Raw genomic sequence first — 26,968 nt, forward strand, 5'->3', positions numbered from 1 at the left:
CTCTTTAGTGTCCTAAGTTTTCATAACTGTGACCTTAATTGCCTACCGTCTGTAAGCTGTTAGTGTCTTAACGATCGTTCCACAGGTGCATGTTCATTAATTGTTAAAACTTACCGACGTGGTTCCTGCACAGGAACACCTCAACGGAAATTTCAGAGCGCCACCTATAGTACTATAGTATAGTACTCGATAAATCTCAAACTTTCATTAAAACACACATGCAAGGTACTGAATTAAAGCTACACTCGTTGTGAATCTAGCCACCAAGTCAGATTTGCAATCCCCTAATAATCCCCTCACGTCTGTCAGACCAAAGATGTTATAATGAGGTGAAGGAATGGTTCACTCCTCTTTCGGGTAAACTTCTGGAAGTGAATGAAGGGAAGTGGATGATCGTAGACGAAACACCCCCTTCAACATGCATACTATAAACAGACCAAACTCATCTTGTTTCCTCTTATCTTTGGTTGATACAAAAAAAAACATTCCGGAGTTCACAAACTACTCATCGGATTACTTTCGATTTCTAGAAAGTGTTTTACTCAATTATTTTGACCGATGGTGAGCTCACCCGAGATGTGATTAATTATAAATAGTAATTGCTGTTAGCTAATTCATATTGTTGTTTCTGTCAGCCTAGAGTTATAAACATATGAGCGCTTGTGTAATCTTTCCTCAGTTAGCGCTAGTACAAATGTAGCCTACATTTTCCGGTTTGGCTGATTGTGTTCTGCTGTAGCTACTTCTGTGAATGGCTGAACGTTGCATCCAAACGTTGCGTCCATTCTGGACATAAATTTGTAAGGATCGTGTTTATGCAAAATGTTTCTGTGGAAAAAAAGTGTTGCCAGCTCAAATGCTGATTGTTGACTCATTCGAAAATTGCCGTCTAAAAAAGAGTTCTAATCACACCGGTTTGATCGTATGCAACAGGGACCACTATATAATGATCACACCCATTTGTTGGTACATGCGGAAAGGTTAAGGCTGTATAGAATCCCCGAAGCTAGGAGAGAGATGAGGCATGCCGCAGTGGGAGAAATGGTATGACTAGGAGTGGTGGAGCCATCCACAAGTGCGTGGTCTAGCCCGATCGTGCTGGTGCCAAAACCGGATGGGTCAACAATAGTGATGCACCAATATGAAATTTTTGGCCAATACCGATATCCAATAGTTTCCTTGGCAAAAAAAAAACAATACCGATAACCGATATTTAACATTTTTGCGGCATTTTGAGCATTCTAGTACAGTTTAAATAGTTACCACACACATGGATGCAGCGGTCTAAGGCACTGCATCTCAGTGCAACAGGCGTCACTACAGTTCCTGGTTCGAATCCAGGCTGTATCACATCCAGCTGTGATTGGGAGTCCCATATGGCGGCGTACAATTGGCCCAGCGTCGTCCGGGCCGTCCTTGTAAATATAAATTTGTTCTTAACTGACTTGCCTAGTTAAATAAAGGTTGCACACACACACGCACACTGCACTCACCAAAAAGTAATTTTGTTGGCATTTACGTATGTCCCCATTACCAGTAAAACATAATAAAAACCTATTTCTTTCACTTACTTGGTGTGCTGTTCATTTGTTCAGTAATTTCATTCTCAACCAGGATTTCTATAGAACGCCGTTTTGGTCTTTGCGTGTCAAAAAAGATACACATCAAATAACACAACATAATCTGTTTCAGTAGCTATAGTTAGCTAGCTAACTATATAGCTAGGTGTCATCATCTAAAATAACCCTAATTTATAAGAAAGTCCTTATTTTATTAATGGTTGTCGGACCCATCTATGCTAGCCACAATAAGGATTAGCCACAATGGTGGACTTTGCGGTAAGCCTTCAAAATAAAAGTATGTCATTGACAGTGATGCAAATGAATACAAATAGTATAATTATGCCAATTTGTATTAATTTGCATCACTGCAGTTACATAGTTTTATTTTGAAGGCTAACCGCAAATTCCACTATTGTGCCTAATCCTTATTGTGGCTAGCTTCACAACACATAACCCAGTCCGGTCGAGCCTCACTAGCCAGATGAAGCTAGCTGGCTGCTTATAATGTTGAGCAAATGGGTTGAGTTACAGGCTAGCTATTTATTTTCATGAACTGAAGTTCAATTTCAATAGGCGAACAACAAGTGGCAACCTAGCTAATACTCACAAGGATTCCTAAATCATTGCTAAGAATTGTGAAAATGACTGCAGTTCTACAGGTCATTGTTTTCAGGCTGGTTGTATTGGTGCAGGCTAGGAACCAAGCTAAAGCTAGCTACCACAGAAGTTGCGGTCGAACAAATGAAGCTTTATTACCAACACGGTATTGTAAACACATCGTTCATGGCCGGTGTTTTCTTGTTTGCAGACTTTTTTGGACAGCTTTGACAGTGTTACAGTATCTTTTTTGACACGCAAAGACCCAAACAGCATTCCATAGTATGTATGTCGTGAAGCTAATAGCAGTGACGCTATTACTGTGGAACTCTGGTAGGGCAACATCTGAAAAATAGTGCACTTTTGGTAGTGTGTACCGGTGCTCGACCAGTCGGCGAAAGCCAACATCACCCACGACAGAGAACTGTTGATTGTCATGGGCAATGAATTCCATTATCTAGGCTTTAATGGATTTCGCCTTTGAGTTGTCTCGCTAAAATGTTCTTACTCTTTCAAATGACTGCTCGACTTGTTGACTGCTCGATCCACACAGCAGACATTGTGGGCTAGGTTAGGAATGCCGTGTTGCACGTGTAGCGCAACATTTTACATGGCGTTACTATCTTCCTATTCTACCCCATGCCACGTGTCAATGAGCTCATAGAGCGGCTAGCGAAAGCTAAGTACATTTCCACCTTAGACCTAACCAAGGGCTATTGGCAAGTTCCTTTAGTCCCTGAGGATCGCCACAAGATCGCCTTTGCCACGCCGGAGGGGCTTTTCCAATACGTCTGGATGCTGTTCGGTCTACATTGAGAGGCGGCAATGTTCCAACGACTGATGGTTAACCTGCTTAGACCCCATCAGGCTTACACAGCCCCCTATATTGACGATGCTGTCATACACACAGAGGACAGGGACGACCACCTAAACAAGGTACGAGATATGTTGGCGAGCCTGGAGGCAGCCGGGCTTGCGGCCAATCCTAAGAAGTGCCACCTAGGCTTAAACAAAGCCGAATACTTGGGGTACACTATTGGCAGTGGCCTCATCAAACCCCAGAATGAGAAAACACAGGCCCACAGGTGCGGTAGTGGCCTAGGCCCGCTAACAAGAAAGCGGTGCACGCCTTCCTGGGCATGACAGGATACTTCCGGCGCTTCATACCGAACTATTCCACCATAGCAGTGCCACTGACCGACCTTACCTGAAAATCAGAACCAGTGCGGGTGGTATGGACCAACAAGGCGGAAAAGGCTTTTAATGAACTTAAGACTGTGCAATGCACAAACCCTGTTTTGAGGATGCCAGACTTTAACATGCCTTTTACTGTGTTCATAGACGCATCAGACACAGGATAGGGGCCGTGTTGTTGCAGGGGGAGGGGAGGGGGAGGAGGAACACCCCGTTGTGTATATCAGCCGTAAGCTGTCCCCGAGGGAGTGAAACTATGCTACGGTGGAGAGACAGGTGTTGGTGATTATAAGTGGGCGCTGGGGTTTATGAGGTACTACCTCCTGGGAAGAAGTTTCCTCCTGGTCACCGACCATGCCACCCTCAAGTGGATGACGGGACAGAGGGACAACAATAGCCGGCTAACAAGGTGGTTCCTAGCTCTGCAGCCATTTAAAATTTGAGGTGTTTCACAAGCCCGGACAACTACACGGTATTGTGGATGTGCTTACTCGCCTAGACCTGGTGGGTCCAGCTGACGCGAGTCCCCCTGGGTCTGGTTTGAGGGGGGTGATGTGTGAGGGATCATCCGGATCAAGTGGTTCGACTGCGCCCTCTCCTGGAGGTGGGCCGCAGTACAGCCACTACTGATGAGCTCATCTGAGGGCAATTGACTAATTGTTGTTGGTGCTCTGTTAAGGACCTGACTGAAGCGCAGGAAGAGGCAGAATTATTACGAATTCCACAGCACTATGATTCTCTGTTATAGGTTCGGCTCAAGCTGTTGGTTTGGCGTTTAGTACCAACTGGTCGTTTTTTTGTTGTTTGTTTGTTTAGGGGAGAGTTGAAAGAAAAACACCCAATACAGTCGTCTCTGCGTCTCATTTCGTGCTGTCCCGCTTAGGATCATGTTAGTGAATGGGTACGGCCTTTCACTCCATCTATAGAACCTTTTTGGTAAATTATAAATTTAACTGCCATTCTAATTCAAAAACCAATCCATTCCAGCATGATAACTTGAGGACGTGGTTGAACAAATATATGAAGCCAAAGTCAACTATAGGATAGATAAATAAATTGAACCGTTATTAGAATTTGAGCACGTTTGTAAGTTAGCTAGCTAACTTAGCTAAAGTTAGCTAAACCAAAAAAGCTAGGCTACTTTAATTTGCCACTTTACAAGCTAGCTCTTTCAAATATACATAATTGTTTTTATGGGATATGCCAAATAGAGCTACAGACCCAGCCTGACATTGGAAATGAGCTAATTGTTTGTTTTATTTCAGTGTGTAGTCATTTGAAGGGACTAGCCTATATTTCATGAAGCCATTAGAAGACTCTTGCTGTCTGAGAGGAGGTATTTATAATACATTTAACTAGAAGTCTTGGGGATTCAGTAGCCTAGTTACAGTGGCTTGCGAAAGTAGTCACCCCCTTTCCCTATTTTGTTACCTTACAACCTGGAATTAAAATTGATTTTTATTTTGGATTTCATGTAATGACCATACACAAAATAGTCAAAATTGGTGAAGTGAAATGAAAAAAATACTAAAAGTGGTCCGTGCATATGTATTCACCCCCTTTGCTATGAAGCCCCTAAATAAGATCTGGTGCAACCAATTGCCTTCAGAAGTCACGTAATTAGTTAAATAAAGTCCACCAGTGTGCAATCTAAGTGTCACATGATCTGTCACATGATCTCAGTATATATACAGTCGTGGCCAAAAGTTTTGAGAATGACACAAATATTAATTTCCACAAAGTTTGCTGCTTCAGTGTCTTTAGATATTTTTGTCAGATGTTACTATGGAATACTGAAGTATAATTACAAGCATTTCATAAGTGTCAAAGACTTTATTGACAATTACATGAAGTTGATGCAAAGAGTCAATATTTGCAGTGTTGACCCTTCTTTTTCAAGACCTCTGCAATCCACCCTGGCAAGCTGTCAATTCACTTCTGGGCCACATCCTGACTGATGGCAGCCCATTCTTGCATAATCAATGCTTGGAGTTTGTCAGAATTTGTGGGTTTTTGTTTGTCCACCCGCTTCTTGAGGATTGACCACACGTTCTCAATGGGATTAAGGTCTGGGAAGTTTCCTGGCCATTGACCCAAAATATCAATGTTTTGTTCCCCGAGCCACTTAGTTATCACTTTTGCCTTATGGCAAGTTGCTCCATCATGCTGGAAAAGGCATTGTTCGTCACCAAACTGTTCCTGGATGGTTGGGAGAAGTTGCTCTCGGAGGATGTGTTGGTACCATTCTTTATTCATGGCTGTGTTCTTAAGAAAAATTGTGAGTGAGCCCACTCCCTTGGCTGAGAAGCAACCCCACACATGAATGGTCTCAGGATGCTTTACTGTTGGCATGACACAGGACTGATGATAGCGCTCACCTTGTCTTCTCCGGACAAGCTTTTTTCCGGATGCCCCAAACAATCGGAAAGAGGATTCATCAGAGAAAATTACTTTACCCCAGTCCTACGCAGTCCAATCCCTGTACCTTTTGCAGAATATCAGTCTGTCCCTGATGTTTTTCCTGGAGAGAAGTGGCTTCTTTGCTGCCCTTCTTGACACCAGGCCATCCTCCAGGTCTTCGCCTCACTGTGCGTGCAGATGCACTCACACCTGCCTTCTGCCATTCCTGAGCAAGCTATGTACTGGTGGTGCCCCGATCCCGCAGCTGAATCAACTTTAGGAGACGGTTTGGCCTTAATGACCATCGTTATGTTTGGAGGAAAAAGGGGGAGGCTTGCAAGCCGAAGAACACCATCCCAACCAAGAAGCACGGGGGTGGTAGCATCTTGTTGTGGGGGTGCTTTGCTGCAGGAGGGACTGGTGCATCAGGAGTAAGGACAATTATGTGGATATATTGAAGCAACATCTCAAGACATCAATCAGGGATTTAAAGCTTGGTCACAAATGGGTCTTCCAAATGGACAATGACCCCAAGCATACTTCCAAAGTTGTGGCAAAATGGCTTAAGGACAACAAAGTCAAGGTATTGGAGTGGCCATCACAAAGCCCTGACTCAATCCTATAGAAAATGTGTGGGCAGAACTGAAAAAGCGTGTGCGAGCAAGGAGGCCTACAAACCTGACTCAGTTACACCAGCTCTGTCAGGAGGAATTGCCAAAATTCACCCAAATTATTGTGGGAAGCTTGTGGAAGGCTATCCAAAACGTTTTAGCCCAATTAAACTATTTAAAGGCAATGCTACCAGATACTAATTGAGTGTATGCAAACTTCTGACCCACTGGAATTGTGATGAAATAAATAAAAGCTGAAATAAATAATTCTCTCTACTATTATCCTGACATTTCACATTCTTAAAATAAAGTGGTGATCCTAATTGGCCTGAGACAGGGATTTTTTTACTAGGATTAAATGTCAGTAATTGTGAAAAACTGAGTTTAAATGTATTTGGCTAAGGTGTATTTTTTACTTCCGACTTCAACTGTATGTGGATCCAACCCTCGTGGCAGCCAGTTTACTACTATTTGTGAATCCAACCTCCAACATACTATGAAATGGGCACCAAGCCTACAGAGCCTTGTTGGAGCATATAGTGCCATGCTGTGTAATTCACGTGATGAATGAGAATGGAATAGGCAAGATGTACTTAATTGTCTGAATAGGTCCATTTTTGTCTCAGTTTTCAGTTATGAACCCAAAGATCCATGCAGCCTATGCATTTGATTTGCTCCAGTTTTCACTAGACTCATTTTGATGGTAGCATCTTCAACACTGCTCCAGTGAATATCTGAGTGGCCCTCTTTCTTTCTCTCTCTTTTTCTTTTATCCCCACACCCAGCTCCATTCCTATTAATGGAGCATTATCCATGCGGTGGCCAATATTTCAGAGGGAAAAAACAGGCTATTGCAACCAACTGCAGTGTTTGTGGAAATCATGGCAGTATTTCATGAAGGAGGGGTTGAAATAAAAACCTTTGTGCCTAGGGGCTCCGTGGGGAATATATTATTCATTCCATGTCCCAACAGTCACCGAACTCCTCCATAAGCAGCTGAACCAGCAGAGCCAATTCTCTAGCATTACTTTTAGATTATTATGGTATAGAGGTCGACCGATTAATCGGAATGCCGATTAATTAGGGCCGATTTCAAGTTTTCATAACAATCGGAAATCTGTATTTTTTTAAATATTTTTTTAATATATATTTATTTGACACCTTTTTAACTAAGCAAGTCAGTTAAGAACACATTCTTATTATCAATGACGGCCTAGGAACGAGGCAGAACGACAGATTTTTACCTTGTCCGCTCGGGGGATCCAATCTTGCAACCCTACAGTTAACTAGTCCAACGCTCTAACCACCTGATTACATTGCACTCCACGAGGAGCCTGCCTGTTACGCGAATGCAGTAAGCCAAGGTAAGTTGCTAGCTAGCATTAAACTTATCTTATAAAAACAATCAATGACTGTCGTTGCTCCAATGTGTACTTAACCATAAACATCAATGCCGTTCTTAAAATCAATACACTTCATATTTAGCTAAAATAAATCTAGGTTAGCAGGCAATATTAACCAGGTGAAATTGTGTCACTTCTCTAGCGTTCATTGCACACAGAGTCAGGGTATATGCAACAGTTTGGGCCGCCTGGCTCTTTGCGAACTAAATTGCCAGAATTTTATGTAATTATGACATAACATTGAAGGTTGTACAATGTAACAGGAATATTTAGACTCATGGATGCCACCCATTAGATAAAATATGGAACGGAATAAACGTTTTGTTTTCGAGGTGATAGTTTCCGGATTTGACCTAAGGCTCGTATTTCTGTGTGTTTATTATAGTTAAGTCTATGATTTGATATTTGATAGAGCAGTCTGACTGAGGGGTGGTAGGCAGCAGCAGGCTCGTAATAGTCAAAGGTATATGGTTTAGAGAGAAATAGTCTATGCGTTATATTTCCTGTAATAACTTGGGGCTGAACTTGAAAGGGGTTCCTTCGTTATTTTATCGTTCATGTCTTCCATAGAGAATGTCTTGATCTACTTTAAATAAGGTCTGTGTTTCGTTCAGGCTTAAACCGCCTCTGTTCATGTCTTCCATAGAGAATGTCTTGATCTACTTCAAATAAGGTCTGTGTTTCGTGCTTAAACCGCCTCGGCGTTTTGATACCCGTGTAAATCTCACTAGGATAAGGTAATGTTTGTCAACATATTTTCATAAATCCACTCTACAAAAAAAATGATCTTTGCTTATATTTAGACAATATTGATCAGACTTACCTTGTCCTATGGATATCTACACAGTTATAAAATTGGCAAAGTGGTGTAAGCCTACACGAAACACAGACCTTATTTTAAGTGAATCTAAAAATATCCTATGGAATGAATGAATGGAATAAATTAATGAAATGAAGGAACCACTTTTCAGATTTTGCAAGGTGTCATGGGAATTATGACTCACACTTCGGTAGTCAATTCTTACCATGTCCATTATTAAAATAGGATTTCCTGCATATAGAAATTACAGTTTTTGTTTTCAACATTCATCACAGGTAACTTAAACTCTATTTTTATTCAAACAGTTGAGAGTATTTGTCTCCTCAGCAGACTCTTCAGTATCATTGTCACTTCAGGGCTGTGTGTGTGTGTGTGTGTGTGTGTGTGTGTGTGTGTGTGTGTGTGTGTGTGTGTGTGTGTGTGTGTGTTTTACAGATGGCAGAGAAAAGCAGAGAACCAGTGTGAGACTGTTACATGGAATTGGCACCAGGAAAAGCAAGGTGTCTTATTTGTGATGAAGATGTAAGCATGGGGTCAGCAACGGCTAAATTAAAAAATACCACCCACCTTTTGAATCACCTTAAGAACACCCATCCAAAAGCCCATAATATGTATTATATTAAGTTAAAATAAGTGTTCATTCAGTATTGTTGCAATTGTCATTATTACAAAAATGTGTGTGTATGTATATATATATATATATAAAAATACAAATTGTCAGATTAATTGGTATAACGTCTTTTTTTGTCCTCCAATAATCGGTATTGCCGTTGAAAAATCATAATCGGTCGACCTCTATTATGGTATTGAGCAACTAGAACATTAGTTAATTTTTTCAAGTTAATTCTATAGTATCCATGGGATATCAATATTTAGAACAAGTGTCACTCTTGCCTTTTTTGCTTATTTTGTTTACAGTATAAAACCACAGGAGGTTGGTCGCACCACGAGCCAGGATAGACCCATGGTAATGGCTGGAGTGGAATAGGTGGAATGATATCAAATACATCAACCACATGGTTTGATGCCATTCCATTTGCTTAGTTCCAGCCGTTAGGGGAGCCGTCCTCTCCTCAACACCCTCCACTCTATAAAACAATTCATTGGATGATGTTCAGTTTGTCACTCTTTAATTGATGTTGAGAGCGACGAACCCATCAATATTTTGCCGTTTGTCCAGCTTCTTTCATTTATAACAACCCATATATGTATATTAGCCTTCATTTGAGAGAGCAAACCATATTCTGAAGCTCAGCTAAAGGAGGTTACAGCAAAACCAGTAACTGTACTCACTTGAGAGATGGCCCTTGGGGTGTGCACTTTTAAAACAAGCACTCCATCAAAATGTCTGGGATTTATCTGTTCCCCTAACAGGTTCTATATCCTGGCCATTAGTGTTGTGTCAAGCCTGTCATTCAACCATCTTTCATCTTATGTTGTCAAACTGTTTGACTTGGGCATCAGCTGCGAAGTGGCACTTTCGAGAACAGAGTGTGTGTATGTGTGTCTGAAGTGTTTCTGCTGCCCACCCACTGTGTGCCCACTGGGACGTTGGGCCTAATTGGCAGTGCCTAGAAGGGTCGGTATGACTCAGTGTGTTTGGCACAATGTAGCTTCATGGTGTCATCCACTCCAATCAAGACCTGCTGTTTTTCATATCCGCTCTTAGCTCGAAAATAGAGCTTCTGAATGTTATACTGTCCAGAGGCAGTTTTTTATAGTAAGCAAGTATATTATTTGCCCTATACTGTCTTTAATGGGTGGAAAAGCTGTAATTTACTGCGCAACTATAATGGGTTGTATGACCAGATTCTCAAGATATTCCTTCTGCAGGCATGCACAAACATACTCCTGTGCGACATTGCAATGACCTTGGTGAAGTTGCAGTCACTACCTCTTTGTGGCACTAGTAATTTGTTAATATGATTTGCAAAATATGCAATTTGATTAAACTCATGTTAAACAAATATTATGGCTGAACTCAAATGTGCTGGTTGAAAAAATTATGGAAAAGATGTTTGAAAAGGGTATTTTGCTTTTAAATTATATTGTCAATTGGAATGGTAGAGTTGGTCAAATAGCTCTTACACAACCTGGTGGTGTGTTTTGGGTCATTGCCCTGTTGAAAAACAAATAAAATCATTAAAAAAAATTATTTGCCACATGCGCCGAATACAACAAGTGTAGACTTTACAGTGAAATGCTTACTTACAAGCCCTTACCCAACAGTGCAGTTCAAGAAGAATAAAATATTTTGGTTAAAATAAAACATAATACGAAAAAGTAGTAAGACAATAAGAATAACAATAATGATGCTATATACAGGGGGCACCGGTACCAAGTCTGTATGCAGAGGTACAGGCTAGTTGAGGTAATCTGTACATGTAGGTGGGGGCGAAGTGACTATGCATAGGTAATAAACAAACAGCGAGTAGCAACAGTTTACAAGGGGGTTAAAAGCTGTTGAGGAGCCTTTTGGTCGTAGACTTGGCGCTCCGGTACTGCTTGCCGTGTTTGGAGTCTCTGACAATTTTATGAGCTTTCTTTTGACACCGCCTATTATATAGGTCCTGGATGGCAGGAAGCTTGGCCCCAGTGATGTACTGGGCCGTTCACACTACCCTCTGTAGCGCCAGAGTCAGATGCCGAGCAGTCAGATGCCGAGCAGTTGCCATACCAGGTGGTGATAAAACCGGTCAGGATGCTCTCGATGATGCAGCTGTAGAACCTTTTGAGGATCTGGGGGCCCATGCCAAATCTTTTCAGTCTCCTGAGGGGGAAAAGGTTTTGTCGTGCCCTCTTCACGACTGTCTTGGTATGTTTGGACCATGATAGTTCATTGGTGATGTCAACACCAAGGAACTTGAAACTCTCGACCCACTCCACTACAGCCCCGTCGATATTAATGGGGGCCTGTTCGAACCACCTTTTCCTGTAGTCCACGATCAGCTCCTTTGTCTTGCTCACATTGAGGGAAAGCTTGTTGTCCTGACAGTTCTCTGACTTCCTCCCTATAGGCTGTCTCATCGTTATCGGTGATCAGGCCTACCACTGTTGTGTCGTCAGCAAAATTAATGATGGTGTTGGAGTCGTGTTTGGTCACAGAGTCGTGGGTGAATAGGGAATACAGGAGGGGACAAAGTACACACCCCTGAGGAGCCCCAGTGTTAAGGATCAGTGTGGCAGATGTGTTGTTGCCTTCTCTTACCACCTTGGGGCAGCCCATCAGGAAGTCCAGGGTCCAGTTGCAGAGGGAGGTGTTTAGTCCCAGAGTCCTTAGCTTAGTGATGAGCTTCGTGGCCACTATGGTGTTGAACGCTGAGCTGTAGTCGATGAACAGCATTCTCACATAGGTGTTCATTTTGTCCAGTTGAGAAAGGGCGGTATAGAGTGCGATTGAGATTGCGTCATCTGTGGATCTGTTGGGGCGGTATGCGAATGTGTCTAGGGTGTCCGGGAGGATGCTGTCGATGTGAGCCATGACCAGCCTTTCGAAGCACTTCATGGCTACCGACGTGAGTGCCACAGGACGGTAATCATCTAGGCAGGTTACCTTTGCTTCCTTGGTCACAGGGACTATGGTGGTCTGCTTGAAACATGTAGGTATTACAGACTCGGTCTGGGAGAGGTTGAAAATGTCAGTGTAGACACTTGACAGTTGGTCTGTGCATGCTTTGAGTACACGTCCTGGTAATCCATCTGGCACAGTGGCTTTTTGAATGGTGACCTGTTTAACCTCTCTAGGGTATGTGAGACACTAGCGTCCCATCTGGCCAACATCCAGTGAGGTTGCAGAGCGCCAAATTCAATTACAGAAATGCTCATTATAAAAATTCAGAAAACAAAACATATTTTACATAGGTTTAAAGATTAACTTCTTGTTCAACCAACCACAATGTCATATTTATAAAATGCTTTTCGGTGAAAGCATACCTAGCCCAGAACATACCTAGCCCAGAACATAGCCCAGTTGACAAATTATTACAAACAGTAACCAGCCAAGCAGAAGCTTTACAAAACTCAGAAATAGAGATAAAATGAATCCCTTACCTTTGATCTTCATATGGTGGCAATCAGAAGACATTAATTTACTCAATAAATGTTCCTTTTGTTCGATGAAGTCTCTTTATATCCAAAAACCTCGGTTTTGTTAGCGTGTTTTCTTCAGTAATCCATAGGCTCAAACTCAGTCAAAACAATCAGACAAAATATCCAAACTGTATCCGTAAAGTTCATAGAAACATGTCAAACAATGTTTATATTCAAGTCCTAAGTCAATGAATACTGTAATGGCATTGAATATAAAACTACAAAACCAACAAAAAAAACTACTTCCTGAATGGATTTTTCTCAGGTTTTGACCTGCTAAATCAGTTCTGTTATGCTCACAGACACGATTTGAACAGTTTTGGAAATGTTAGAGTGTGTTCTATCCAAATCTACCAGTTATATGCATATCATATCTTCTGGGCCCGAGTAGCAGGCTGTTTAATTTGTGCATGCTTTTCATCCAAAATTCCGAATGCTGCCCCCTACCTTAGAGAGGTTAAAGGTTTTGTTCACATTGGCCTCCGAGAGCGTTATCACACAGTCATCCAGAACAGCTGGTGCTCTCGGGCATGCTTCAGTGTTGCTTGCCTCAAAGCGAGCATAAAAAGGCATTTAGCTCATCTGGTAGGCTCGCGTCTGGCTTCCCCTTTGTAGTCCGTAATAGTTTTCAAGCCCTGCCACATCCGATGAGCATCAGAGCTGGTGTAGTAGGATTCAATCTTAATCCTGTATTGACGCTTTGCTTGTTTGATGGTTCGTCTGAGGGCATAGAGGGATTTCTTATAAGCGTACGGATTAGTCCCCCACCCCTTGAAAGCGGCAGCTCTAGCCTTTAGCTCTATGCGGATGTTGCCTGTAATCCATGGCTTCTGTTTGGGATATGTATGTACAGTCACTGTGGAGACAACGTCATCGATGCACTTATTGATGAAGCCGATGACTGTGGTGGTGTATTCCTCAATGCCATTGGATGAATCCTGGAACATAGTCCAGTCTGTGCTAGCAAAACAGTCCTGTAGTGTAGCATCCACGTCATTTGACCACTTCCGTATTGAGCAAGTCACTAGTACTTCCTGCTTTAGTTTTTGCTTGTAAACAGGAATCAGGAGGATATAATTGTGGTCAGATTTGCCAAATGGAGGGCGGGGAAGAGCTTTGCATCTCCGTGTGTGGAGTGAAGGTGGTCTAGGATTTTTTCCCTCTGGTTGCATATGGAGCGGCAGGGTAGCCTAGTAGTTAGAGCATTGGACTAGTAACCAAAAGGTTGCAAGTGCGAATCCCCGAGCTGACAAGTTAAAAATCTGTTGTTCTTCCCCTGAAAAAGGCAGTTAACCCCTGTTCCTACGCCGTCACTGAAATTAAGAATTTGTTCTTAACTGACTTGCCTAGTTATATAAAGCTATTAAAAAAAATGTGACAATTTGGTAAAACTGATTTAAGTTTGCCGGCATTAAAGTCTCCAGCCACTAGGAGCGCCGCTTCTGGGGGAGCATTTTCTTCTTTGCTTAAAGGCCTTATTGAGTTGGTTGAGAGCAGTCTTAGTGCCAGCTTCGCTTTGTGGTGGTAAATAGACGGCTACGAATAATACAGATGAGAACTCTCTTGGTAGATTGTCATAATGTACTCTACCTCAGGTGAGCAATACCTTGAGACCTCTTTAATGACGCACCAGCTGTTATTGACAAAGACACACACTCCCACCCCTCTTCTTACCAAAGGTAGCGTCTCTGTTCTGCCGGTGCATGGAAAATCCCACCAGCTCTATATTGTCCGTTTCTAAATTCAGCCACGTCTCGGTGAAACATAAGATGTTTAAATTTTTAGTGTCCCGTTGGTAGGATAATCTTAATAGTAGGTCATCAATTTTATTTTCTAACAATGAGCAAGGAGAATGGAAGGCATTGGGAGTTTCCTCGCTCGCCTCCGGCTTCTCAGAAGGAACCCCAATAGGCGTCCCCTTTTTAGAGTTAACTACACCTCAGATTGCATCCCAAATAAATGCTTCACAGAGTTCAAATAACAGACACATCTCAACAACAGCTGTTCAGAGGAGACTGGGTGAATCAGGCCTTCATGGTCAAATTGCTACACAAGCAATGGACATTACACCGGTGGAAATCTGTCCTTTGGTCTGATGAGTGCAAATTTGAGATTTTTGGTTCCAACCACCATGTCTTTGTGAGACGCAGAGTAGGTGAACGGATGATCTCTGAATGTATGGTTCCCACCGTGAATCATGGAGGAAGAGGTGTGATGGTGACACTGTCAGTGATTTATTTAGAATTCATAGTTCCACTAAGCGCAAGTCCCACTAAGCACAAAAAAGATGGGTTGGCGTATCACTGCAGAATGCTGTGGTAGCCATGCTGGGTAAGTGTGCCTTGAAATCGTATTTAATCAGTAGTGGTGTCTTTGCAGCAATTCGACCATGAAGGCCTGATTCACGCCGTCTCCTCTGAACAGTTGATGTTGAGATGGGTCTCTTACTTGAACTCTGTGAAGCATTTATTTGGGCTGCAATTAACTCTAAAAATGGTTGAATAACAACCACAGTTGTTGTAGAGGGTACAACATGCCAGCACCTCAGGAGGAAATCTTAGTTGGCTTTGAGAGAGAGCGAGAGAGATAGAGAGAGGAGACCCCGCTCGCACGAGTCCGAGGGTGCACAAAACTGGACAGGACGATCAGGTCAGTGACTCAAGCCTGGCACGACGTGACGCACCCCGTGACGCACCCTTCCTAGGGAAGGCATGGGATAGCGCCAGTGAGTCAGCCCCCGTAATAGAGGCAGAGAATCCCAGTGGAGAAAGGGGAGCTGGCCACGCAGAAATATTAAGGACGGTTTGTCACTCCAGTGCATTGCCATTCACCTTGCACTCCTGGGTCAGACTACACTTGACCATAGGACCTACTGAAGAGAGTAGTCTTCAGTAAAGACTGAGTCTACGTCTCTCACATGAGTAGGCAGACCATGCCATAAAAATTTAGCTCCATAGGAGAAAGCCCTGCCTCCAGCTGTTTGCTTAGAAATTGTAGGACAATAAAGAGGCCTGCGTCTTGTGACCCTAGCGTACATGTAGGTACAGTGCCTTGCGAAAGTATTCTGCCCCCTTGAACTTTGCGACCTTTTGCCACATTTCAGGCTTCAAACATAAAGATATAAAACTGTATTTTTTTGTGAAGAATCAACAACAAGTGGGACACAATCATGAAGTGGAACGACATTTATTGGATATTTCAAACTTTTTTAACAAATCAAAAACTGAAAAATTGGGCGTGCAAAATTAGTCAGCCCCTTTACTTTCAGTGCAGCAAACTCTCTCCAGAAGTTCAGTGAGGATCTCTGAATGATCCAATGTTGACCTAAATGACTAATGATGATAAATACAATCCACCTGTGTGTAATCAAGTCTCTGTATAAATGCACCTGCACTGTGATAGTCTCAGAGGTCCGTTAAAAGCGCAGAGAGCATCATGAAGAACAAGGAACACACCAGGCAGGTCCGAGATACTGTTGTGAAGAAGTTTAAAGCCGGATTTGGATACAAAAAGATTTCCCAAGCTTTAAACATCCCAAGGAGCACTGTGCAAGTGATAATATTGAAATGGAAGGAGTATCAGACCACTGCAAATCTACCAAGACCTGGCCGTCCCTCTAAACTTTCAGCTCATACAAGGAGAAGACTGATCAGAGATGCAGCCAACAGGCCCATGATCACTCTGGATGAACTGCAGAGATCTACAGCTGAGGTGGGAGACTCTGTCCATAGGACAACAATCTGTCGTATATTGCACAAATCTGGCCTTTATGGAAGAGTGGCAAGAAGAAAGCCATTTCTTAAAGATATCCATAAAAAGTGTTGTTTAAAGTTTGCCACAAGCCACCTGGGAGACACACCAAACATGTGGAAGAAGGTGCTCTGGTCAGATGAAACCAAAATTGAACTTTTTGGCAACAATGCAAAACGTTATGTTTGGCGTAAAAGCAACACAGCTGAACACACCATCCCCACTGTCAAACATGGTGGTGGCAGCATCATGGTTTGGGCCTGCTTTTCTTCAGCAGGGACAGGGAAGATGGTTAAAATTGATGGGAAGATGGATGGAGCCAAATACAGGACCATTCTGGAAGAAAACCTGATGGAGTGCAAAAGACCTGAGACTGGGACGGAGATTTGTCTTCCAACAAGACAATGATCCAAAACATAAAGCAAAATCTACAATGGAATGGTTCAAAAATAAACATATCCAGGTGTTAGAATGGCCAAGTCAAAGTCCAGACCTGAATCCAATCGAGAATCTGTGGAAAGAACTGAAAACTGCTGTTCACAAATGCTCTCCATCCAACCTCACTGAGCTCGAGCTGTTTTGCAAGGAGGAATGGGAAAAAATTTCAGTCTCTCGATGTGCAAAACTGATAGAGACATACCCCAAGCGACTTACAGCTGTAATCGCAGCAAAAGGTGGGGGCTGAATAATTTTGCACGCCCAATTTTTCAGTTTTTGATTTGTTAAAAAAGTTTGAAATATCCAATAAATGTCGTTCCACTTCATGATTGTGTCCCACTTATTGTTGATTCTTCACAAAAACATACAGTTTTATATCTTTATGTTTGAAGCCTGAAATGTGGCAAAAGGTCGAGAGTTGTATGTCATTGAAGCTCGTCTGGAGGTTAGTTAACACAGTGTCCAAGGAGGGGCCAGAAGTATACAGAATGGTGTCATCTGCGTAGAGGTGGATCAGAGAATCACCAGCAGCAAGAGCAACATCATTGATGTATACAGAAAAGAGAGTCGGCCCGAGAATTGAACCTTGTGGCACACCCATAGAGACTGTCAGAGGTCCGGACAACAGGCCCTCCGATTTGACACACTGAACTTTAACAGAGATGTAGTTGGTAAACCAGGCGAGGCAATCATTTGAGAAACCAAGGCTGTCGAGTCTGCCAATAAGAATGTTGTGATTGACAGAGTCGAAAGCTTTGGCCAGATCGATGAATACGGCTGCACAGTAATGTCTCTTATCGATGGCGGTTATGATGTTGTTTAGAACCTTGAGCGTGGCTGAGGTGCACCCATGACCAGCTCTGAAACCAGATTGCATAGCGGAGAAGGTATGGTGGGATTCGAAATGGTCAGTAATCTGTTTGTTAACTTGGCTTTCGAAGACCTTAAAAAGGCAGGGTAGGATAGATATAGGTCTGTAGCAGTTTGGGTCTAGAGTGTCACCCCCTTTGAAGAGGGAGATGACCGCGGCAGCTTTCCAATCTTTGGGAATCTCAGACGATACGAAAGAGAGGTTAAACAGGCTAGTAATAGGGGTTGCAACAATTTCGGCAGATAATTTTAGAAAGAGAGGGTCCAGATTGTCTAACAATCTTGATTTGTAGGGGTCCCGATTTTGCAGCTCTTTCAGAACACCAGCTATCTGGATTTGGGTAAAGGAGAAATGGTGGGGGCTTTGGCGGGTTGCTGTGGAGGGTGCCGGGCAGTTGACCGGGGTAGGGTTAGCCATGTGGAAAGCATGGCCATCCATAGAGAAATGCTTATTGAAATGATCAATTATAGTGGATTTATCGGTGGTGACAGTGTTTCCTAGCCTCAGAGCAGTGGGCAGCTGGGAGGAGGTGCTCTTATTCTCCATGGACTTTACAGTGTCCCAGAACTTTTTTGAGTTAGTACTACAGGAGGCAAATTTCTGTATTTTTTTTCTAACTGCCTGTGTATATTTGTTCTTAACTTCTCTGAAAAGTTGCATATCACGGGGGCTATTCAATGCTAATGCAGAACGCCACAGGATGTTTTTGTGCTGGTCAAGGGCAGACACGTCTGGAGTGAACCAAGGACTATATCTATTCCTAGTTCTACATTTTTTGAGAGGGGCATGCTTATTTAAGATGGTGAGGAAGGCACTTTTAAAGAATAGCCAGGCATCATCTACTGATGGGATGAGGTCAATGTCATTCCAGGATACCCCGGCCAGGTCAATTAGAAAGGCCTGCTCGCAGAAGTGTTTCAGGGAGCGTTTGACAGGGATGAGGCGTGGTCGTTTGGTCGCAGACCCATTACGGATGCAGGCAATGAGGCAGTGATCGCTGAGATCTAGATTGAAAACAGCAGAGGTGTATTTGGAGGGCGAATTAGTTAGGATGACATCTATGAGGGTGCCCGTGTTTACTGATTTGGGGTTGTACCTGGTAGGTTCATTGATAATTTGTGTGAGATTGAGGGCCTCAAGCTTAGTTTGTAGCATGGCCGGGGTGCTAAGCATGTCCCAGTTTAGGTCACCTAGTAGCACGAGCTCAGAAGATAGATGGGGGGCAATCAATTCACATATGGTATCGAGGGCACAGCTGGGGGCAGAGGGAGGTCTATAGCAAGCGGCAACAGTGAGAGAGTTGTTTCTGGAAAGGTGAATTTTTAGAAGTATAAGCTCAAATTGTTTGGGTACAGACTTAGATAGTAATACAGAACTCTGCATGCTATCTTTGCAGTAGATTGCAACACCGCCCCCTTTGGCAGTTCTATCTTGGCGGAAAATGTTATAGTTAGCAATGGCGATTTCAGGGTTTTTGGTGGTTTTCCTAAGCCAGGATTCAGACACGGCTAAGCTTCTGGGTTGGCAGAGTGTGCTAAAGCAGTGAGTAAAACAAACTTAGGGAGTAGGCTTCTAATGTTAACATGCATGAAACCAAGGCTTTTACGTTTACAGAAGTCAACAAATGAGAGCACCTGTGGGGTGGGAGTGGAGCTAGGCACTGCAGGACCTGGATTAACCTCCACATCACCAGAGGAACAGAGGAGAAGTAGGATAAGGGCACGGCTTAAGACTATACGAACTGGCCATCTAGCACGTTCGGAAAGAGAGTAAAAGGAGCAGGTTTCTGGGCACGATAGCATAGATTCAAGGCATAGTGTACAGACAAAGGTAAGGTAGGATGTGAGTACATTGGAGGTAAACCTAGGCATTGAGTAATGAAGAGAGAGATATAGTAACACAAGGTCCTTCACAGTTTTATTTGAGACGACTGTACAACCATTACGATTATTTGTCAGATCAAACAGCAGATTTCTTTGTTTCTTGGGACCTAGAACTAGCATATCTGTTTTGTCCAAGTTTGATAGTAAAACATTTGCCACCAACCACAGGTGTGTTTCCTGATTTAATTAAGCAATTTACAACCCATCATGATAAGTGTGATGTATAAAATGCTGGGCAGGCCATTATTTTGGCTTCCATGCCTATGCCTACATTGGATGACAATGCCCCCATCCACAGGGAACGAGTGGTCACTGAATGGGTTGATGAGCATGAAAACAATACCATAAGCCTCCTATTAAGACACTTTATGTTGTTTCCTTTATTTTAGCAGTTAACTGTATAGGTGATTTCCAGATTCATTGGAAAACAGTACACATATGCCTGAAAACAGCATGTTCTATCATGCTATCAAAACCGACAGCCATATTCAACCAATCCAGGTAATCAGGTTTATAAAATTAAAAGATTATGGCTGTTTTTAATACTGAAATCAGCCCAATTAGATACACACGTCGTACTTGATGTCTTACTTTTTAATACCAACATTAGGAGGACCTTCCTAATATTAAGTTGCACCCCCCACCCCCCTCCTTTGCCCTTAGAACAGCCTCAAGTTGTCGGGGCTTGGAAGATATCAAAAGCCTTTCACAGGGATGCTGGCCATGTTGACTCCAATGCTTCCCACAGTTGTGTCAAGTTGGCTGGCTGTCCTTTGGGTAGTGGACCATGGATGGAAGGGATGCTCCTTTGCTGAAGATATGCGGTTCAGTCCATCTCGCTCCATATATGTGACAGGAGGGTAGATACATCCATATTTCATAAGGGAGTACACATCACCACCACTTGACAGCATGAAGGACAAGTGAGGAGGTGTTCACTAAGCAGGTGTGTCTTGATCTTGTATTTGTATATTCCCATTAAGAAGGCTACAGAAGTGCTGAGGCAATTTAATTTGAATGTTCATTCTAATCCACGATTCACTCCCCTGAAATGGCTCTACTTCAGCAGAACTGCCGTTCATTCTATTCTAGCGTCCCACCTGGCCAACATCCGGTGAAATTGCTGAGCGCGAAATTCAAAATACAAAATTTGTAATATTAAACATTCATGAAAATACAAGTCTTACATTGTTTAAAAGCTTAATTTATTGTTAATCCAGCCGCTTTGTCAGATTTAAAAAAGGCTTTACTGTGAAAGCACACCACCCAAGCAGAGGCGTCACGGAAGTCAGAAATAGCGATAAAATTAAAGCATTACCAACATTTTCCAGCCAAGCAGAGGCGTCACGGAGTCAGAAATAGCGATAAAATCAATCACTTACCTTTGAATATGTTCCTCTGTTTGCAATCACAGGGTCCCAGCAACATAACAAATGGTCCTTTTGTTCGATAAAGTCCTTCTTTATATCCCTAAAAAGTCAGTTTAGTTGGCGCGCTTGACTCAGTAATCCACCGGTTTCCCAGAAGTTACCAATAAACTTTGTCCAAACAAGTCAAACAACGTTTCTAATCAATCCTCAGGTACCCTAATATGTAAAAATGTAAGATTCTCCTCGGGTTTTCACCTGCTATATCAGTTATGTTATACTCACAGACATTATTTTAACAGTTTTGGAAACTTTGGAGTGTTTTCTATCCAATGCTACCAATATGCATATCCTAGCTTCTGGGCCTGAGTAACAGGCAGTTTAATCTGGGCACCTCATTCATCCAAACTTCCGAAGACTGCCCCCTATCCCTAATTAAAGGTCCTCAGGGAAATATTAATTAATTTTCAATTTATACAATAAGTCCTTATTGTATACCGCACATAAACATTGTGATTATATGATGGAGAAAAATGTGATATTGTACTGCATTTTTGGAGACTAGAGTACAGATTAAGGAGAGTCTTCGGTGAGTGTGCGAGGCAATAGGAGACTACAGTTCTTTAATGTTAATGCCCTGCCTCGGTGGCCGAGCCTGAGATTTTTAAAAAGAAGCAGAAAAGACCAAATAAGACCGAAGAGATAAGTCTTCTGGTAGGTGACAGTTTTCACGGAAGTTCTGTGCGTGTAGGATGAAATACCAAAGGAAGTGGAACAAACACTAGTATTTTTAGCAAGGCCACACATGCACAACAAACCACCAGACATTTTAACAGTCTTTGTAGTAAAAGAAGTTGGCATTCATGTAAGGATGTGCTAAGAATGGAGTTGTATGGTGTGAGTATTGACTGTGAAACGTTCCTTTGTTTATGTACACACTACACAAGATATTATGTACTAATCAGCTGTTTGGCATGCAGCCATCTTTCATTCAACACTCAGTATAAACAAAGCCCATGATGTCCTGATAGTAATCATTACAAAAGAAGTGATCCCTCCCCACCAGATCCTTAGGGATGTACCCTAACAGTGTTTACCCAACCCTTTAGATTGGCTGACTCTGAGTCTCACACACCTGGCCAGACCCCTGCTACTGCATGGGCCACAAGCACACAGCTAACCATGTGGACTGTGGAGAACACTGATCACCACCACACCCTGTCCTGCTTCACAGCCTCTCCCTTCCATCCATCCTTCCCTCCCTCTGTCCCATCACTTCCTCTGTTCTCCCACCATTGGTGACCTTCCAGGTTCACCTGAAGAGAGAGTCATCAGTCATCTGCTCTCACATGCATTAAATAACCAATGATATGGTGTGTATGATGAGTTTATATTGGCTATTAAATGCAGTCAGACACGTGTTAGGCCTATGGTTTTGTCTTTACATCATCTGAGGTGTTTTTTGGTACTGTCCTCTTTACTGTCTAGCATGTGTTGAAAGACAACTGGTTATCCATTGGTGCTAAGATATCAACCAACTGTGTATAGTTCTGGGTTAATTTTGTTCTTCATTTGTATGTTTAAGTAGATAAACTACACGTTGAACTGTATGCTATGAACCAGTTAAGATAACTAGCTCTGTCTGTTTCTCTCTTCCTCTTTCCCAGCATGCCATAGATGCTGTCAGTGCAGGAGTCAGTCCGATCGGAGACACATCTTACAACTCCAGTCACTGGGACCTGGGAAGTGCCTTCTTCTTTGCTGGGACCGTGATTACAACGATAGGTATCCTCCACCACCAAACCTATTAACGCGTGACTCGCTCCTCTGATTAACTGAGTACAATAAAGCAATAGCACTAGTCTACTTTGACGTGTAGGCTATGAGGTATCCTACAGGTGCTGTGACTCAATGTACTTCAAGTGGAGCTCTGTCAACGTTACACAACTGTAATGCAATGTGTGCTAGCAGGGAAATGGATAAAAGAAAGACTGGAAAAAATAATGCATCGTTCACAGGATGTACTTCATGCTAATGTGTGTGTGTGTGTGTGTGTTTACTGTTCAAGTCTCACAGCGTGTCTTCACAGTACATAATTTACTGATGATAATAGCTTTCTATCAGTAGGTGGGAAGGAACAGTGTCACTAGGGTGTGTTTTTAGCAGAACATATGAATACCATTTAATCTGTTTACACAATTACTCTGCTTCTCTCACTGTGGATAGGGACAAACATCCCACCGTGCTGGTTCAGTCTGTGCTCTAGTCATCCACGCCCATGTTCAATCTCTCCATTCACGTTCTCAGAGTCCAACCTGATTATTTCCTCACCTCTAACCTCCAACTCCTGGAACATAACACAGGCCTTGCATAACAAAACACCACTGTGACAGGTTACGGGAACATAGCTCCCAGTACGGAGGGAGGGAAGATCTTCTGCATCCTGTACGCCTTATTTGGCATCCCACTGTTTGGGTTCCTCCTGGCTGGCATTGGAGACCAGCTGGGGACCATATTTGTCAAGAGCGTCTTGAGGGTGGAGAAGATATACAGGGTAAGTTGGATTACTTGAGAATTGAAGGTCATGTACATGGGGATTTACTGAAACTGCAGATGAGCACATGATGCTTTAAGAGGTCATTTCAAGTTAACTATAAGCTACTTTCGATCAGACTGTTAAATTAATTTAGACACACCATGTTTGATGAATTATTTGGTGAAGAAAAGGGTATTTGAAAATGAGTATTTGGCACCTGCTATGTAAGCGAACAGTAACTATAATAACATAAAATGTTCCATTGACTCTAAAGAGGCAATATGCTTCCCACAGTGAAAGCCAAGCATATTACCTCCACCCCATAATGACCTTATTCACTGTAAACGGCACAATGGCTTTGATACAGTCATCCCTGTAAAGGCTATACGTCTGTTATCCAGGTATTAGGCCAGGCTCAGTGAATGGATTCCCCCCCCAAGGAGTTAACACATGAGTCAGGCTAGCTGAGGCTGAGATTACGATGTGCTCTTTGTAGTGAGGGCAGAGGTGTTTGATGGAGTAGGGAGGCTGAGAAGGTAGAAGGCCAGGACCTGATTGAGATTATGTAAGCAGGCTGTATGTATCAAATGTCTCAGAGTAGGACTGCTGATCCCTGTCCATATAATCATATTTATTGTGAACTAAAAGCTAAAACTGATCCTAAATCAGCACTCCTACACTGAGTTTATGTGACAAAGGGGCAATTTGGGAATCAGGCTTTTCCTACTGGATTAATGGAGAGTGGTTTTGGATGCTTTTCCCTTTGGTCTCTGGAGTGATTTGTCGAATAGATATTGATGCATTGACTAAACTAATTATCTTCAAACATACTGTGTCTTTCAGCGAGAAATGTAGTTAATATCTATTTAGTAAACAGTTTTATCTTTTGAGTTCTTGTTGACTTACCGTTCACCTCTGACCAATGTCATTTTTGTCCTGAAGCAAAAACAGAAACAAATAAGCCAGACCAAAATCAGAGTTACCTCCACCATACTCTTCATCCTGGCCGGGTGCATAGACTTCGTGGGTGTCCCAGCGGTGATTTTCAAACATTTCGAGGGATGGACGACTCTGGATGCTATCTACTTTGTTGTCATTACGCTAACAACGATTGGCATCGGGGACTATGTGGCAGGTACGATAGTGTTGTAACAGGTTTATGTACTGTGCCTTAGACATACATTTGTTTAGTCCTCCGTTTCTACTCACCGTTTTCTCTTTTCTCGCATTTGCATTCAATCCACGTAATGTGAAATTAGATTATCTCTATGAAATTAGCTAATGGAGTCTCCATCAACCCAAGAGGTTATGTACTTATGTTTTGTTGTGTCGTCATTGCATTTGATAATCCCGTGAATAATGATGCTATAATTGACTACCTGTAATAATAACTCAGACAATCTTATATAGGGGAATATTAGAGAAAGACTAATCCAAAAGAATTCAAAACCCAAATACAAACTTTGTGTTTGTCAAACTGAAACTTTCTGCCTCCCTGGTCCTACTAATCTGGCTTTAATTAAAACGTTTTTTTTATGTGCTACATTTTTCATTGTTGACAATAATTTGGCAGTAGCAGGCATCAATGTATATACGTAGATAATCCAGTAGTTGGCATCCAATGTAACAACTCTTCCACTGTTGTCCCAGGTGGGGATCGGAAGATCAAGTACATGAAGTGGTACAAGCCCCTGGTCTGGTTCTGGATCCTGGTGGGTTTGGCCTACTTCGCTGCGGTCCTGAGCATGATCGGAGACTGGCTCAGAGTGCTTTCTAAAAAGACCAAAGAGGAGGTGGGTGCTGCTCATTCAATTACAGTGCCTGTCATTACATTATCTAAAGCAGTGGAAACTAAAAGGTCACTCTTTCCCTCCCCTACCTTCCTTCAGTGTCTGTTTTGTTATTATGCCTCGTTGATGCCCCTGTCTGGAGCCCCTGAGACACTGAGATAGACAGACAGACAGACAGACAGCTGTGTGGGAGAAGTGGTTAGATATCCATTACCCACTGGGCACAGATATCAGTTCAACGTCTAGTTTTGATTAACATTTGGTTGAGTTGTCAACTAACGTGAATTCAACCACCATGTCACCGGGTTTACTGTTGGTTAAAAGTTGTGGGAAATATATGAAATTCCCTTATGTTGTTTGATGACTTTTTAAAATCCAATCAGTATTCCATGTTGATTCAACATAAATCACATCAAATGTTTTTGTTGAAATGACGTGAAAACAACGTTGATTCAACCAGTTTTTGCCCGGTGGGTAGTGTTTGGGCTGATGAGTGAATAGTGTGCTTACTGAGCTATTGATCTGTAAGTACAGTATGGATGGATACTGTGATATTGACTTTCTATGGAAGGAGCCTTGCTTTTGTCTGAGGGGGAATTTGTACAAGATCCAATCAATTAGATTTCCAAAGCACCCCCCTCCCCCATGCCTCAATCTCCATCTTTGTGTGATTTCAGGTGGGGGAGTTCAAGGTCCATGCTGCTGAGTGGAAGGCCAATGTGCAGAATGAGTTCCGGGAGACGCGTCGGCGGCTGAGTGTGGAGATCCACGACAAGTTGCAGCGGGCCGCCACCATCCGCAGCATGGAGCGCAGGCAGCTGGGCCTGGAGCAGAGGACCCACTCGCTGGACATGTTCTCCCCACAGAAGAGGGCCTTGTTTGTCAGCCTGGACCAGGGCTGCTATGAGACCTCCTCCCAGGAGAGCATTGACACCAAGCTGAATAACTTGAGGTTGCGAGGGGCAGGGGAGCTTTGTTATGAGCAGCGGAGAGGCAGCGAGCAGACCCAGCAGGTCTCATCAGAGGACGATAAGCTCTTCAACCTCCGCTTCCGTTCCCTTACCAAGCTAACCAAGAGACCCAAGAACCGTGACCTGAAGAGTAACATTCCTGATGATGTGCGGAGGGCCTGCGAGGCAATGGAGAAGAGGGAGGAGGACATGGAGGAGGTGAAGGAGGAGGAAAGGGGCGAGAGGAAGAAGGGCAACACCAGCTTGACAAATTTAGAATACGCAGACGAGCGCATTAATAAACTGAACGGTTTTGTACTGGCTCAGGCCAAAGAGAGGGAGAACGCTAGAATGTTGGAAGGAAGAGAGCTTGAGTTCCAGCTAGAGTGTGCAGATACCGAGACTGAGTGAGAGAGAAGAAAACTTTTTTTATGTCTCAAAATGTGCCTTGCTGTTGTTTCTATGCTTAGACTGTTCTGAGTAAATGGGACAGTTCTGTTCAAAATCAGTCACTGTGCCCTAGCAATGTAAAGACTAAGGTTGCCTAAAAGTGGAGAGAAAAGAGACTAGGCTAGGGTCTAATTTGGTGAAGACCTATTTTCTCTTGGATAGTACTGGACCTACCAGAATCTCCTTTCCTTTTTAAAGAACACCCACTTGCTACCCAGCCCCACCCCACCCCCCAACAATATCCACCAAAAAAGACG

At 42.9% G+C, this 26,968-nt stretch overlaps 1 protein-coding gene across 1 annotated transcript in view; it reads left to right on the forward strand.

The window, feature by feature from the left end:
- Nucleotides 1-26,672, forward strand: part of LOC139383606 (potassium channel subfamily K member 10-like) — a 43,577-nt gene extending 16,905 nt beyond the window's left edge. The window contains exons 3-7 of the mRNA XM_071128164.1: nt 22,653-22,770; nt 23,379-23,539; nt 24,464-24,656; nt 25,172-25,314; nt 25,989-26,672. Of these exons, the coding sequence (XP_070984265.1) occupies nt 22,653-22,770; nt 23,379-23,539; nt 24,464-24,656; nt 25,172-25,314; nt 25,989-26,672 (1,299 nt within the window). The remainder of the gene's footprint in view (nt 1-22,652; nt 22,771-23,378; nt 23,540-24,463; nt 24,657-25,171; nt 25,315-25,988) is intronic.
- The last annotated feature ends 296 nt before the right edge of the window (nt 26,673-26,968 follow it).

Source organism: Oncorhynchus clarkii, chromosome 25 (genome assembly GCF_045791955.1).
Source record: "Oncorhynchus clarkii lewisi isolate Uvic-CL-2024 chromosome 25, UVic_Ocla_1.0, whole genome shotgun sequence".
NCBI lineage: Eukaryota > Metazoa > Chordata > Actinopteri > Salmoniformes > Salmonidae > Oncorhynchus > Oncorhynchus clarkii.